The 15,479-nt window shown below is 39.1% G+C and overlaps 7 protein-coding genes across 7 annotated transcripts; 4 read left to right on the forward strand and 3 right to left on the reverse strand.

The window, feature by feature from the left end:
• Nucleotides 1–391: 391 nt before the first annotated feature.
• On the forward strand, nt 392–628 carry RPL38 (60S ribosomal protein eL38; the record flags this gene model as incomplete). Its single annotated transcript, XM_037289112.1, has 1 exon — nt 392–628. The coding sequence occupies one exon, from the start codon at nt 392–394 to the stop codon at nt 626–628; it is 237 nt and encodes a 78-aa protein (XP_037145007.1).
• A 197-nt stretch (nt 629–825) lies between these two features.
• On the reverse strand, nt 826–2,370 carry HG535_0E03650 (PEX28-32 family peroxisomal membrane protein; the record flags this gene model as incomplete). Its single annotated transcript, XM_037289113.1, has 1 exon — nt 826–2,370. The coding sequence occupies one exon, from the start codon at nt 2,368–2,370 to the stop codon at nt 826–828; it is 1,545 nt and encodes a 514-aa protein (XP_037145008.1).
• A 319-nt stretch (nt 2,371–2,689) lies between these two features.
• On the forward strand, nt 2,690–3,517 carry CWC24 (U2-type spliceosomal complex subunit CWC24; the record flags this gene model as incomplete). Its single annotated transcript, XM_037289114.1, has 1 exon — nt 2,690–3,517. One exon carries the CDS (start codon nt 2,690–2,692, stop codon nt 3,515–3,517), a length of 828 nt encoding a protein of 275 aa, XP_037145009.1.
• A 1,308-nt stretch (nt 3,518–4,825) lies between these two features.
• CUL3 (cullin CUL3) lies at nt 4,826–7,081 on the reverse strand (the record flags this gene model as incomplete). Its single annotated transcript, XM_037289115.1, has 1 exon — nt 4,826–7,081. The coding sequence occupies one exon, from the start codon at nt 7,079–7,081 to the stop codon at nt 4,826–4,828; it is 2,256 nt and encodes a 751-aa protein (XP_037145010.1).
• Nucleotides 7,082–7,268: 187 nt separating this feature from the next.
• On the forward strand, nt 7,269–8,732 carry SWC4 (Swc4p; the record flags this gene model as incomplete). Its single annotated transcript, XM_037289116.1, has 1 exon — nt 7,269–8,732. One exon carries the CDS (start codon nt 7,269–7,271, stop codon nt 8,730–8,732), a length of 1,464 nt encoding a protein of 487 aa, XP_037145011.1.
• Nucleotides 8,733–8,813: 81 nt separating this feature from the next.
• On the reverse strand, nt 8,814–13,013 carry MMS22 (Mms22p; the record flags this gene model as incomplete). Its single annotated transcript, XM_037289117.1, has 1 exon — nt 8,814–13,013. The coding sequence occupies one exon, from the start codon at nt 13,011–13,013 to the stop codon at nt 8,814–8,816; it is 4,200 nt and encodes a 1,399-aa protein (XP_037145012.1).
• Nucleotides 13,014–13,226: 213 nt separating this feature from the next.
• On the forward strand, nt 13,227–15,461 carry BUD6 (formin-mediated actin nucleation enhancer; the record flags this gene model as incomplete). Its single annotated transcript, XM_037289118.1, has 1 exon — nt 13,227–15,461. One exon carries the CDS (start codon nt 13,227–13,229, stop codon nt 15,459–15,461), a length of 2,235 nt encoding a protein of 744 aa, XP_037145013.1.
• Between the last annotated feature and the right edge of the window lie 18 nt (nt 15,462–15,479).

The raw sequence follows: 15,479 nt of genomic DNA on the forward strand, positions 1-15,479 counted from the left end.
ATAATATTATACATTTACTGTCATTATACTAGAATATTGGGACTGCAATTTGACACATTAACCCATACACCTCGAGTGCAAAGGTGTTTTAACTACGTACACCACACCGTATTTCACAAAACATCAAACTTTGTTTGTGTTGAAGATCGAATTTTTCATCTGGGAAACGGCAGAGCTGTGAAATGTTGGAAAGTTGCAATTGATGTTCGCCATCAATGCTCAATCCATGGTTAATCCTGCATTGGTCTGTCACGCAAGGTGGTGAGAGCGTCTACGAGATTGGAGTGGAATGCTGAAATGACTGACAAAGCCCAACTTTTAAAACTTAGCTTAGTTGCCACATTTAATCTGTTTGGTTAGCAGTTGCTCTGGAAAGAAAGGATATATCACAATGGCTAAGGAAATCACAGACATCAAGCAATTTTTGGAATTGACCAGAAGAGCAGACGTTAAAGGTTGCACCGTCAAGGTCAACAAGAAATTGAACAAGGCTGGTAAATCTTTTAGACAAACCAAATTCAAGGTTAGAGGTTCCAAGAACTTGTACACTTTGGTCGTCAACGATGCCGGTAAGGCTAAGAAGTTGGTTCAATCTATGCCACCAACTTTGAAGGTTAACAAATTGTAAATGAATGGGTGAACGTGGTCGTTCTCTGCCTTTTGTTTGTTTGTTAACAATATATATAATAATAATAATTAAAAAATAAATGCATATTTCATTTGACCGGTTATAATTTATTTATATTTTAAACGGTTATTGCAATTAAGATTGAATCAGTCATGTGAATCATGTCGTATTAGGTTTATCATTAAGGGGTCACTTTTTCAACCTTTTGAATCCTGGGGGGGTCTCACCACGTCTAGAGGGTTTTCGGTGCTGTAGTCTTCTTGTTGGTTATGTCTCTTCAGGTCTTTCTGATCTGTGTCTGTATCTGCATCATCATCGGAAGGTATGATGTGAACGTTGTCAACTTCGCTGAATGACACTCTTCTGCGACTTCCTGTTGCAGTTGCCGAATCCGGATCGGAATCCGTCTCTGATTTAGGTACTGTTGAAGCGACGCTGTTTTGTGATACCACCCTCTTGTGATTGCTCCCTGAAGAATTATCCACCACGTTGTGGGTTGTATCAATTTCGTCTAACCCAAATGAAGATGTTTTCATTAATTCAGCGGTTCTGATCCATCTTCTGCGTCTCGTGTATTTCGAAAACGAGTCTTCGGTTGTTGGTTTTTTCCACGTATTATCATAATAAATGAATCCATCATCAGCATTTGGTGATGCAGTTGTCTTTGGTCTCGCACTGGATAGCTGGATTGCTCCATCATTTGTCATGTCTAATCTCCAAGTTTTATCCACCCATTTCCAAAGCATACCGGAACTCTCTTCCGGCAATTTGAAATTATCTGGTGAAGGTGCCTCATTCAAAAATTCATCTGTCCATGATGCTCTTTCATAACTTAGCATGCTTGAAGTCCAGCCAATACCCAACCACCGGCGTTGATTCTCATAGAGCACATAAGTAAATCTAATTGGCTTACCATCTTCAACCGTTGCTCCGTCACTTCCAGTTGATAGTTTTTTTACTTGTTTTTGAACAGCTGCAAATATACCTTGATTTTTATTAATACCACCTGAATCAAGCCCGGTGACATAGAAAATTAATAATCTTACAAATTTAAATCTCCACAACAGGGTCCTTGTCACCATTGACCATGGTGAATTATATGTTAAAAGATAAACTCCACCAAATAACAGAAACTTTCTTGGAGGTAAAATGAATAAAGTTATTATGATATAAACAGGCGATAAAAATGCTGTTGTGAAGAGAAACTTTCTTATATCTTGCGCACTTAAAACTGTTATCGGTGACAGAAGCATATCCGCTTTCGTAATAACACCTTTCATGGTATGAACAATATCATCTAATGTTGGCCGTGAGTTTAGGGTTTCTTCAACATGCTTGTCCAATAAAGAGTAACCCCATATAACAGCTACAATAGCTAAATGACCAAAATAGGTTGTTATTTTTTCAAAATATAACAGAAGTGTCACATACAGTATAACCATAAGAATACTAGGCCAAATATCTTCACCCGACCACGTCACTAGCGTCAGAAACCTATCTGCTACTATCAAATGAGGATATAATTTAACAAGCGCCTTAGAAATCGTTGGTGGCGTAGAGGTCAACAGAGGTGAAGATACAATTGCGGTTGCATCATCATCATTATTATTACCGCGACTTGACTCTTGTCTTTTTTTCATGGCACTACGAATTACCTTTGTTGTGTCCCCACCAATTCTAGTTTCTGGCTCGTCAACAAACTGTGCCCTCGTTTCTCGTTGTTTCGTACTTGTGTCAGCCATCGCCTGTGTTTCGTTGAGAATTCTTGTATTGCAGCTCAAATAACTATCGTAAGAGCACGCAGGGTATGTCAACAATTTGTCGATAAGATTTCGAACAAATATAGCAAATGCTAGACTTACTTCTCGAGGCGACTGGTTCTCAAGTATTGATTGCTCTTACAGTCTTACTTCGTTTGTCTCCTTTCATCAATTCATCCGCTTTGTACGCTCCCTTGGATTTTGGTCGAATGAATAATCTCAAAAGCTGACATGAGCCTGAAGATTTGAAAAAAATACAGGAAATGCAAGCCATGGACACCAAACAGAACCTGGCTGATTAATGTTCAAGAAGCGATCTGTTACGTTAAACGGTCGGAGCCAGAACAAGAGGAAGAAGTTAAATGTACGGGGGAACGATGATAGTCAAACAAAGATGGGCGAGGTTCAAGACATTCCAGGAATACTTCCGAAGGTAGAGCAAAGAGACCCTGTAAGACGTTCAACGGGTGCTGCGCTTTTCTCAAAGCTCTCTAGTAGTAACAAGGAAGAAGTGCCCAGTAGCTACAACCAAAAAAATGACGTGGAGGAATCCAAGTTTAAACTGTCCGTTAATGAAGATGCTACCAAAGAAGATAGGTTGAATGCAGAGCAGAGGTTACTGAAGACGAAGAAGGGAAAAGATGGTACATCTGCTAAACCATCCAACTCAAGTAAGCAGATACAACAGCCTTCAAATATACGAACTACTATAATGACCGACTATCAGCCTGATATATGTAAAGACTATCAGAAGACTGGTTACTGCGGATATGGAGACAGTTGCAAGTTTCTACATATCAGAGAAAATTTTAAAGGTAACTGGAATGTCAAAAAAGAGTGGGAAGTCCAACCCAGCAAGAAAAGTATTGAGGGAACTCTCGTGGAGACCTTCCAACAATCGCAAGGCTTAGAGAATATACCATCAAAATGCTTTATATGCGGTAACGATTATAAATCTCCAGTAATGACTTCTTGTGGACACTGTTTCTGTTCAAACTGCTTCACCAAGAGAGCACGAGTAGATACAAAATGTCCTATATGCAGCCAGGAAACTCATGGAGTAGCGAAGATGGCCACAAAGCTAAGAGGTTATTTGAAAAAAAACGATAATTCAGGTAGCACTGACTGAGGTATGCGTATAGATTTTGGGTTGTCAACGTATTGTTTAATTATTATGCACTATCCAACAGATTGGATAATCTTTTGAATGGCGATCAATCCAGCTCAGAGTCAAAAGACATTTTCTTATGTGACTATAGTTCTCATCTCTCTGTGCAGTGCACGTTGCTGGCATTCTTCATAATGCGTATTCTTACTGTGTGCCTATGTAGGCTGTAGTTTCAGCTTGCTCCAATCTGAATTGGGACTTTATTGTTGCGGCTGAGTCTATCTTATACAAACAAACCAACAGCTTACATATCGTCACGTCAAAGGTCTATCGTCATAAACTCGTCTATTAGCAAGACGTGAAAAATACTCCCATATTCTCTATGCAATGTAGATTGCCAAACAACATATTTTTGAATTTTAAAGCAGCACTTTTGTATTCACGAATTGCCTTGCGAAGGTGCAAAAATGCCAAAATCATTAGATACCGGTGGTCTAGTGGCGACTTTTCATCCGTTCAGTGGTCTTGATTCTATAATTTTTTAAAGAAACTAAATTATGTTGGATGACGTTCTATTTGTGTATAAAGAACTATTACTCGTTTTCATTACTGCAAGCACTAAGTCACTGTTGATACCGCTATCTCAAAAGCGACTATCATCTATGGAACAACGTGCAAAAAACCTATAGTAGACTTCTTGATTACAAGAAAGATCATTAGTGCAAATCTTGCAGCAACCAATTTGCTGAGTATCGAATCTCCTCACTCCTCTTATGAAGTCACCGTTCTCAATGTTTCCATTTCAAATTAGAAAGGATGGCTTTTTATTCTAGTTATCGAAAGGTCGAACAAGAGGCATAGATGTGAAATCCAGTGAATGAAGACTGAATAACGCAATATTGGCAACATGAGGAACAAGGAAAGTAGATAATTACCGAAGGCAAATAGCGAGATTGATGATTCGGAGCTCAAAAACGGAAAGGCGTGCCAGATAATGTCACGAGACGAGACGCCCCTCCACTACTACCTACTGACTCATTCTCGTTCTGAAGTGGCGACGATATATTGAGCTCTGAGCGCTGAATTAGACTTCTGTTAGGACTTGCAAAAATAATTGAATTGAACGGATTTAATTTGAGGCCTGACATTACATAGTATTCGGCGTGCACGATACCATATTAGAGTCTCTCTTCATCTTCAACGGACGTTGAAATACGGGAAACTTTCATTACTAGAACAGTAACATTCTGAAGTTCCGTTTACCTGACTCAATTGCAAACAACGGTATATCCAACATAAGTCAAATGTGAAACATCTCCCGTTCAATCTTCAGGGAAGATAGTGATACACAGACGAATCATCAGGATCCCTTTGAATATATTCTTTTTCCAGTAAGTAATTGATACTTTTTTTGAGGATAGAGTTTGTAAGTGCAAATCGACCTTTTACAGCCTCTGTGATTTGCTCAGAGAGCTCACCATGTGTTAAACTCCTGCTACTTTTCATCTTACGACTGATAGCTGCATTTATTTCAATAACTCTTTCGTGCTCTAGAGTGTCTTGCACGTATTTAGAGGTCGCATCATTCTTCATTGAGGGTTTTATGCTTGCAATTGTTTGGATTTTGACATTCTTTGATGGTGAACTAAATGAATAGTTGATGCTAAATTTGTCCTGGGGATTAATTGTCTTGGACATGGGTTTCTTCCTCAGTATTTTAGTCTTTGGTACAATCGAAAGAGATAATAGCTGACGCTGCAGTTCTTGTTCCGGAAGATGAGTAAGAATTCCAATCATCTCAGTAGTTAGTTCCTCATGTTCTTCGAACAATAGAAAAATACTAGCGGCAAACATGGACATACTAATATCATGGTAGGAATTTTCAAACTGAAACCCAATTTCCAACTGACATAGATGATACGCCCAGGTAAGTTTCCTTTCGGGGTATTGATTATTATAATTTAATTCAAAATCCAGCTTCAACTGTTCAAGTTTAGATGGTAGATAAAAATTCGAGTCCGAAAAATCAAACGCCTTGAATGGCCAATTTATACCCGTTAGTATTTGAGGTCTGAAGTCTAATGTTTCCAGGTTTTCAAAGGGGCCATTAGCATCTATAAAAGCGGCTGCCTGCTCTTGAGAAGTGGAAACATCTTTAAGCATACCATACAACCTTGAAGTAAAGAAGGTTCCAACCTCATCCTTAATGCGTTGTAGCATCCATTTCTCAAGGTGTATCATGGATCTTCCTTGTAACAATCTTTTAGAAAGTTGCTGTTTGTATAACATCTCGAAGAAGTCCTTTTCCGCTGGTAAATTGAAGAGCCTCACTGCTTCAGAAAGATTTTGCATAACTTTTCTCTCCTCATCTTTGTCTTTTGTAATTTTGAAACATGAATCCAAATAGAGCGAGATATATTCAATGGACCTTCTACAATTTTGGTTCAAAAATTTTGAAAGAACATTATCCACAATATGGGTGCCTAATTCTTCATTCTTTCCATCCGCACTGCTCGAACTGGAGGGCCACTTTATACCTTCAATAAGCTTTTGGTACTTATTAGCTAATGAAAAAACAGCTTTGGTCCATTCTATTGCCACTTGGGTTTTCTTTTTTGTAGCAGTTTCTATGGTAATTGCATTTGCATCTTCTGCTAAACAATTCTCGATGCATTTTATAATCTTCAGCGTGTACTCGTTCTCTGAAGATAAATTACAGATGTTATTCAATAGTTCCACATTATTTTCAATTACTGCCTGATGAACTAAAATAGGTACAATTGTAGAAAATTTTTGATTCCAAAGAAGAACTTTATCCAGTGATGTGGTGATCTTGGAAACAGTGTCACTATTGAGAAATTGCTCATCAAGGGAGAATTCGAAAACTTTGTGTTTATTCATGTAATCGAGATATTCAGTTGGGTCTAAATCACTGTTGTTGATAAGATCTTCATAATACTGCCTAGTGCTCTCCAGAAAAATAGGCTCAAAATGATTTAGAAAGTAATTATCATTTCCTTCCAACAAAGTTTCCATCATATCGACAATTCTTTTGCACACTCCAGTATTGACTTCATTTAAAATCAGCTGAGAACGAATTCCGTTAATGTCAGTAATCAATGCCTGATCGACAAACTGTGACAAGGGATCTATTACATGTTTCTTAAACAGAGATAAGCACAAATCGTAAACTTCTAGAGTTCTTTCCGGTTTACAATATACTTTATCAAGATATATCATCATATCACTTATCAGCTTGAAAATGCTGCATTGTGAGTCCCAAATAGCTATTAATGTTTGCAGTAGTTCGAAACCTCGACTACCATCCTTGATTGTCCTCTCTCTCAATGTCTGGAGTTTGTAAGTCAAAAAACTGCCGAGTTCAGTATATAGCTGACGCCCTTTCTTCATAATCACTATACTGTATACTGTCCTGTATAGTTTTTCGAACGAAAGTACTTCCACGTTGCCCTCATAAATGTGATCGATAGCATCTTGCAAGGTAGGCCACAGGTCATCAAAACTCTGCCCTGAATAGCCCAATCTATTTGGCACTCTTATTTTAACTCTTTTCGACATTAGCATAATTAGTGCTGCTCTGCACGCACTCGAGATATCTCACTTTTATTTCCATTTCTGATAAGTAACGTGAACACATTACACATTTTCAACAATGCGATATTTCGATTTTCGAGAATAAAATGAAATTTGGTGAACATACTAGCTTGAGTGTACTGTAAAAACTGGGACGAGGAGTTTGTTTGTACGAGATATGTCTTCGTCGGATATTTTTGATGTTTTAAACATTCAGCAGAGATCCAAAAGTCCTGGAAGTACGGGATCTCCAACGCCCAGTGCAACTGTCCCAATTGCGGGCAGCAAAGTTGCCAAACCACAGGTCACCGGTATGCAGAGAGAGCTGTACAATCTATTAGGTGAAAATCAACCACCTGTTGTGGTACAGTCTACCAACAAATTTAAAGAAAAGCTAGCGTCCATTTCAAAGCCATCACCATGGACAAATGCATCTTTTCGTGCCAATAAATACGTGACCTTACATCATTGGGTAAAGGGATCAAAAGAACTTTCAAATCAAGATCAAGAGAATCAATTTTCCAAATTTGATGTAAAACTGACCATTCCTGAGATAACAAAAGAAGATTTTGATTCTTTCATGAAGACTAGGAATGAAAATGAGAAATCACTGAAGGATTCACAATCTACTAAGGAAAAAAGCGACCAAAAAGAAGCCAATAATGTTGACAAAGATGAAAATACGTGGAGTTTTGAAGAGGTTGACGGCCTTTTTGACTTATGCAGGCGATATGATATGAGATGGTTTGTAATTCACGACCGATATTCCTATGGCAAGCCAAGAAGCTTGGAAGATTTGAAGGAAAAGTTTTATGAAGTCTGCAAACATTATTTCTCAAATAAAGATCCTAACAATGCATTGTTACCAACATTAAATTTTCCCAAGCGAAAGGAGCTTGAAAGGAAAAAGTATCTACAGAGACTGCTGGCCAGATCTGCGGCCGAAATTGCGGAAGAAGAAGCTCTCATAATTGAATCTCGTAAGTTCGAAATGGCAGCCAAGAAAACTTTGAATGAAAGGGAGTCATTGCTTCGATTATTAGACTCTCCAAATTCAGATCAACCTGTTTCCCAATATCTAACTTCACAAGGGATGTCTCAATTATACGGATCTCTACTTTCGGATAAATCGAGAAAGAGAAAGCATAACCCAAATATTCCAGAAAATCCATGGATGAAACAACAACAGCAATTTGCGCAGCAAAGACAGCAATTACAGCAGATGCAAGAGAAGAAGCAAGATAGGAAGCACGAAAATCAAGAAGTAGGGTCTCCAAGAAAAACGAAAAAGCAGAAACTCGAACTGCAGACTGCAATGAAAAGAAAGGCGGAGAGTGTTTATGCGGAACATCTGTTGAATAAGTTCAATTCGGAACAAAGGGAGGCTTTGGGTGTTATTTCTCACGGTGAAAAATTACCACCTGGCGTATATCTCAGATCAACCAGGATATCCACTTTCAAGCCTGCGCTCCAAAATAAGGTTTTGGCTGCACTGCAAGAATTGGGACTACCCACTAGGCCTGTCATGCCCACCTATAAAGTCGTGCAAAAGCATGATGAGCTACTACGACAGATAGCCAATTTAATCGAGCTGAAAAAGCATCTGGATAAATTGGAAGCAGAAAAAGCTATATCAAATTAAGCTCTAAAGTATCATTATTAAAAAGTCATGCTTATTATGTAAAATTTACTATATGCTGATTTGAGCCCATGAAGGTTTTGCCTAAGTGATGTCTCTATTAATGATAAATTCCTGAAGGGTTGACTCCATCTTGCTTTGCTCGAAAGGGTCTATATCCAGATCGTTACTAAAACATGTATCTGAACTCTGAGAGATAATTTCTTCGATCTTGGAGGATAATTGAAGTATTGCCTCTTGTTGATTACCATCTGAACAAACGCCTAGCAGGAATTCCCTTGTCGTTTCCATCAACGGCTTTAGCTCCCAAAATCCATCTGCGATTCTCAAAACATTGAGCTGATAACGCATTGTTTCAAACAAGAAATATCTACCTGTCGCAAATGCCTGAAAATCTGACCAGCGGATTTTAGTACACAGTGTTTTGTGCATCTTGCACAGCTCTAAAAATGCGTTCACCTCTACCTGTAAGTATCTGCTTATCAATATATCGTTGATCAATCTCAAATAATATAATCCAATACTTACCTTTCTTTGGAAAAGATCATTGTTTTCATTTGGAACCAAATGTGCTTCGATGAGTGTAGAGAAGAAAGCAAAAGGGTCCGAAAATGATGGGAAGGAAAAAAGGGAGCTTAGCTTCTCCATATAATCTTCAACACCTTCCTTAATTGCAGAAGCATGGATCAAACCCTCTTCGATATAGCAAGCCCGTAGAATTGGATCCCGCTGAGATACAAAAATATGTCGAAAGTGACTCTTATCTGTCTCCTTATCGGATATTTTGAGCTCTCTCTTTAAAAACAAAAAGTCGTGGCTACTTTTGATCAGATCAACATGATTACTGTTCAAAAACTCAACCAAGGGTTTCACGAAAGATATTGTGAGGCTTTTGTTTTGGTAGTATTTTTTGATATTGGAAATTAACTTTGACATAAGGTCTTTGTACGACAGTGCAGACATGACAGTACATAGTCTCTTTATAACATGCAATTTATTTGCCTCTGTTTGGTGAAAGTCATAGCTTGTAGTCGTCCCTTTTTCTCGATTCAACAACTCTTTAATGAAGCATGCAAAAAGAGTTGTCTCATTCCTTAAAATTTCATCAACAGCCATTGAGAAAAGTGGCTTTTTTATCAAATCAAAAGAATGAGAATCGCAAAGTTGAACTATTTTATGATCAAAACACAGCATTTTAGAAGAAGATCCCTGTATTTTGTTATACATGTAAAACGACCACCAAGAAATCACTTGCTTTTCAATCAAAAACTGACCTATTTTACAGTAATAATCAATCCAGCCTGTTGATTCATGTGCGCATCTTTTGAAACCTTGAAATAAATTGGCCTCCACCCATGCTGGACCAAGCTCATTTAGCTTACGCATATATAGCCTCATTAGTATGATCATGCCATTTTGAAAGTATTTTTTTTGAGCCATCAGAAGAAGGCATGGATATATGTCCTTTAGGACATTTGTGTACGAGTGACTTTGGATTTCTAATATTTTCTCTAAGTGCCCCAGAAAAGTGATCCATATATTGGATAGATATTCTCTTTCAAAAACCAATAATTTAAAGCAGGAAACAATAGTTTTAGCTCGAAAAGAATATTTTTTGAACGCATTTATCTCGAACAAACAAATTGAACTGCTCAAAATAGACCCACATATCATCTCCAAGGAGTTTTTGTTTTTTGATTTTATGTATTCGGCGGTCAACAGAGGACGAAGGAGCTGTTCCACTCTTTTTTCGAGATTAATGGAGGAGTTTTCGGCAAGCGCAAGCAATAAGTTTGTTCTATTGATAACAATACCGTGAGAGTCATTTTCCGAAACTTCACTTATTGGAACTATTTTTTCAACAAGGCAGGAACTCAATGCAGTAGATCTTAAAATGGCCAGATAACTATTGAAAATGGTTTTGCTGACAAACTCCTGTCGACAAGAGGTAATTACCTGGTTTTGCGTTGTCATTGTTTCTTCTTCACTAAAATTCTCAAATCTTCGAGTTTTGTAGAGTCGGTGGAACAAAAGAACAAGTTCGTCAGTGACTGGCCAATTCAATTCGAACAGACAAAAATTCACAATTTTAAGAACATTTAACATAGCTGTATATCTGTTTTCTAGCTGCAACAGACGCCAGTTTTCTTGCTTGGGAGGAAAAAGCTTCAAAAGAATGAAGAAGACTTGATGCTTGACTTTTTTCGTACCTAAGAGATTCCACAATCGTTCCACGGCATCAATTTCTTTGATTATTGCAGCTAACAGGCTGTAAGAGCTGGAAAGATAGTTTGTCTCTGACAATATCATGTCTTCCTCACAAACAGAAATGAGATCAAAAAATGAGACAACGTTATGAATGATTGTAGTCTCCAACTTAGTTTTAAAACTGTTTGCTATATCTGAACATCTCGACAGCTCCAAGAACATCAGTTGGCATAGGGATATCTGATAGAAGTGAATGGGTTTAGCGGCCTCCCTCAAAGCCACCACTTTGAATGTAAATCTTTTGTAAAAATCGGACAATATTTCGTGGATACCGGGTCTGTTATAATAAAGCAAAAATAACGTTAAAGTGTCAGAGAGTTTTACCAACTCGATGTCAGTAACACCGATATTCAATATGTGATTAAAAACATTTCTCAAAGTGGCGAACGTCCCGTTGTCATCTAATTTAGACAAAGTATACTGTTTATTCGATAGCATTATCTTGACAATGTCTGGTGCTTTGATCGATTTTTTCGTCAAAAGAGAATCAAAAACGCCGCCACAAGGCATGTTTTTACTCTCTTCGTGTGCCTTATCGAAAACCTGGGTCTTCGCGGGCGGTACCCCATTTTGTCTTGTACCTCTAGATACATAGTGGCTGCTTAGAGCCTCCACTACAGTGCTGAAAACGTTCGCACGCCTGTTAAGGTCGGATGACGGACCAGGAAAAATACCGGGGATTGGCATACCAGGTTTTTTTGATTTGTTTTTATTAATCTTCGGCTGGTCATCAGTGAATGATTTTCTGCTCACGTATTTCGAATCTGTTTTATTTGACATAGCGGCGGTGTTTCTACTGCTTGTGGCATTCTGAGCTCTCACTCTTCTCTTGGATCTATGAACGAAACCTGGTGAGCCAGCATCTCTCAAAAAGTGTCTATACAAGCTTCTTTGCGATGATTTTCGATTCTTATCATTACTAAAAGAAGTCATAGCTGTTCCGGGTTCAGATTGCTCATGAACAATGATGGGAGAAGACCCGTAAAGCGGACGTCTGATTGGTGATTCGTCATCATTGTGTTCTAGATCGATTATATCATTCCCCCTTTCAAAAAGTTCGTTCGGTTCGCTGCTTTCCTCAGACAAATAATCATCCATGTATTTTCCTTTATAATACTCCTCCAGTTCATGCCAGTAATGAGGATCGACATGATTTCCTAAATTGTATAGGTTTTCCTCTTCGATTTCTGAATCTTCATCGGATGCAATCAAGTCATTTAGTAATAAATCATCTTGATTGTTTTTGTGTGGCGCCAGTCTTCTTTTCGCGACACCCTTTTGGTCTGCCAATAGCTTCCGCCTCTTCGGTCCTCTGATGTTAGCGGCCTTCTTCAAGGACTTCTCCCAGGCAACCCTAGGTAAAACACCACGATAACCGGTTTTCATATTGAGTACTCTTCCTCTGAACAGTATCTGCTCCTGTGTGTGTACAAGATCTGCCCTACCTTCATCCTCGACATCCCTTTTACGTTCTTCCTGAATATCATTAACGATGGAGTCCGGTGACCTTAATTCTGGATTTCCATTTGAAACGGTTCTTTGTCGTGGAGTTGCAATACCAGAACTATTTAATTCTTCAGCCCGTCGGCTACCTTCTAAATTCTCTCTATCTCTTGAATAAGCTGGACCTGGGACTGAAACCCCTTGAAAAATATCTTTTACAGCGCTTTTAGGCAGCACTATTTGCTCACAGTTATCTTCAAAACTCGTAACGTCAAAGCCCTGGAGAAGCTCTTGATGCCTTATTCTTTCCAAGCTATAGGGCATCTTTTGTATGGCTTTTCTTTTGCGAAGAAGTCGTCCCCCTGAAGATATTGACTTTAATTCAGGTACTTCATGACTGTCTTGGGCTTTAGGAGATTCGGGGTGATGTGTGTGGTTAACTTTCAGTACTTCATTGTGGGCGCCGTTCTCTTGGTACAGGTTGTCAGCAGACGGGTTATAAAAAACATCATATGAATCATTTTCATACTCTGAGTCCGGAACAACGCTACTTGAAGGGCTCCTCAAGGACATGCACTAACCTGTATACAACGTAGATGCAACCTGTTAAGTTGTTGCGTTGCTAACGCGTATGCCAACTTTATTATTATGGCACATTTTCATGTCGCGTATTAAAAACTCCATCGTTTTTGGCGAAAATAATGAAATACAAGTCATACTGATTAGCGATGCCTGCGATATCTTGAAATAAACAGATAAATCATAGAGGATAACAAAGCTCTGGCTATGTCAAACGCTCAGGAGGGTTCAGCACCTTCGAATGGTCTGTTAAATGGTTCTTCTCAAAGAAGACCCTCGTCGGGATCCTCAAAATCAGCAGCGAGCAGTGTTGAAACGACAATTACCAAGCTGTTGATGTCAACGAAGCAACTTCTGCAGACTTTAACCCAGTGGTCAAGAAGATCAGTGAACGAGAAAATGGTCTCTGATGCATACGTTCAGCTTGGCAACGACTTCAAAGTAGTTTCAAAAGTGTTCAGTCATTGTGGTGTTGATGTATCAGACCTCGGAGATGTTCCAATGGATTTACGTCGAGTGCTGGAAGCTGCCTTGAGGGAAAAGCCATCGGATGATAATCTAAATAAATATTTGCCAACTATAAGAGAGATTATCGTAACTTTGTTAGATAAGCTGAAAGTGAAACAGGCGCTACTGAAATCAATCAAACAAGATCAAATGATGAGGAAAAGCCAGCATCAGCAGCGCCCTTCTGTGGTCAGTAGCCTTTCACTATCTTCTGTTTCCTCTCCCATAGTGAAGGTTGCTACAGAAACGGCAATTCCTTCTCAGAAGCCTGTTACTCCAAGCTTTGCAGCAGTGGACAATAATTCAGGTGTTCAAAATGAACCAAAAGAGCGTTTTTTGAGTCCTAATCCACAAAATCAAGTACGCACGTTATCTGAGGATGAAGCGCTCTCACAGTTGAAGAAGAGTTCAAACTTGCAGAGGCGTGCATCAAAGAGGTTTTCTGCGTATCATATGGCTAAGCTGACAAATCAATCTACAACTGAAGCAGCCGCTGCTGCTGCACTTGCTTCTGGTCCCTCTCTATCTGCATCAATTCCAACTTCGATTCCTCTTAGCGTTGCAACAGCTCAAGGTTTCTCACGCAACGATTCTAGATCTCCTGGTAGCAATAAAGAGATTGCCTCTACAAAGTTCAGCGACCCCAAGGAGTCTTCAGAAGTAACGGCATATACTTTATTTCTGAAAATGAATGGTAGGGTAAAAAAATGTATTGTTGCTAAGCCGCTGAATATCAATGTCTTACGTCTTCTTTTCGTTGAGAAGTTTGCATACTCCCCCGGTAAAAACTCATTTCCACATATGTATATGAAGGATCCAGCATATTCCGTATATTATGAATTAGATGATCAGGGTATTAACGAGGTGTGTAGTGGGTCAATCATTGAATTACGGGAGAAGGGCGGTAACAATCCCATGACTGACTTTTCAGGAATCATTGAGGCTTTTAAAAAGGAGGTTTCAAAGAGTCAAGAGGACATCCTAAACCATATCAGCCTTTTGAATGACAAATGCCAAAAGTTTCAGTTGCCTTCCACCTTTGAAAAACAGTCGCAAGTTTCATCAGAGTCAAATAGCAAACCTTTTAATGTAGTGGAGGTGAAGCAAGAGCTTTCGAAATTGAGACAAGTGCAGAACGAAAACAAGAAACTTGTCAACTCAACTCTTGCTACCGTACTTGCTAAACTGTCGGAGTTTAGAAATGCCTCTCTGGAATCCCCCAATTCCTGCAGCAAAACGTATATTGAAAAGTCTCAGAACAAGCTAAGCGAAGTTTCAGATGGGTTGTTGAGTCGTGTCGATGATTTACAGGACCTGGTCGAAATCCTGCGTAAGGACGTTGCGAATCGTGGGGCAAGGCCGTCGAAGAAAAAGCTTCAATCGCTACTTAAAGAGCTAACATCTGCCCAAGATGGCGTAAAAAAAATGGAAGAATATATAGGAACAGAAAAACCTCGCTGGAAGGCAATTTGGGAAAAAGAGCTGGACAAAGTTTGCGAGGAGCAACAATTCCTAACCCTTCAAGAAGACCTCGCCATAGATTTGGCGGAAGATGTGGGTAAAGCTTTGGAAACCTTCAGCTTGGTAAATCTCTGCTGTGTGGAACAAGAGAAAAATCCTGAGAGAGGAAAGTCAAATCCAATACTACCAATTCCAAGACCTGGTGAACTCAAAGTGGCAAGAGAACAGCTTTTGATGGACGTTCAATCATTGCATCCGGATCATGAGGGGAGGAAAGAAGCTCTAGCAAAGGCAGAAAAACTGTGGGAAAAGGAAAGGAAATATAGAGATAATGATGAATTTGAGGATGAACTTGAGACTTTTGTTGGCAATGCCAGTTTCAAGCGCTCCGGGGGGGTAGAGGAGGTTGAACGATTGAGACAAGAAAAGGATAAAGAAAACCTGCGAGCGAATTTTGGCCCTCCTATTTTTTAAATCAATTGTATGTGTATC

The sequence above is a fragment of the Zygotorulaspora mrakii genome, chromosome 5 (genome assembly GCF_013402915.1).
Source record: "Zygotorulaspora mrakii chromosome 5, complete sequence".
Classification (NCBI taxonomy): Eukaryota; Fungi; Ascomycota; class Saccharomycetes; order Saccharomycetales; family Saccharomycetaceae; genus Zygotorulaspora; species Zygotorulaspora mrakii.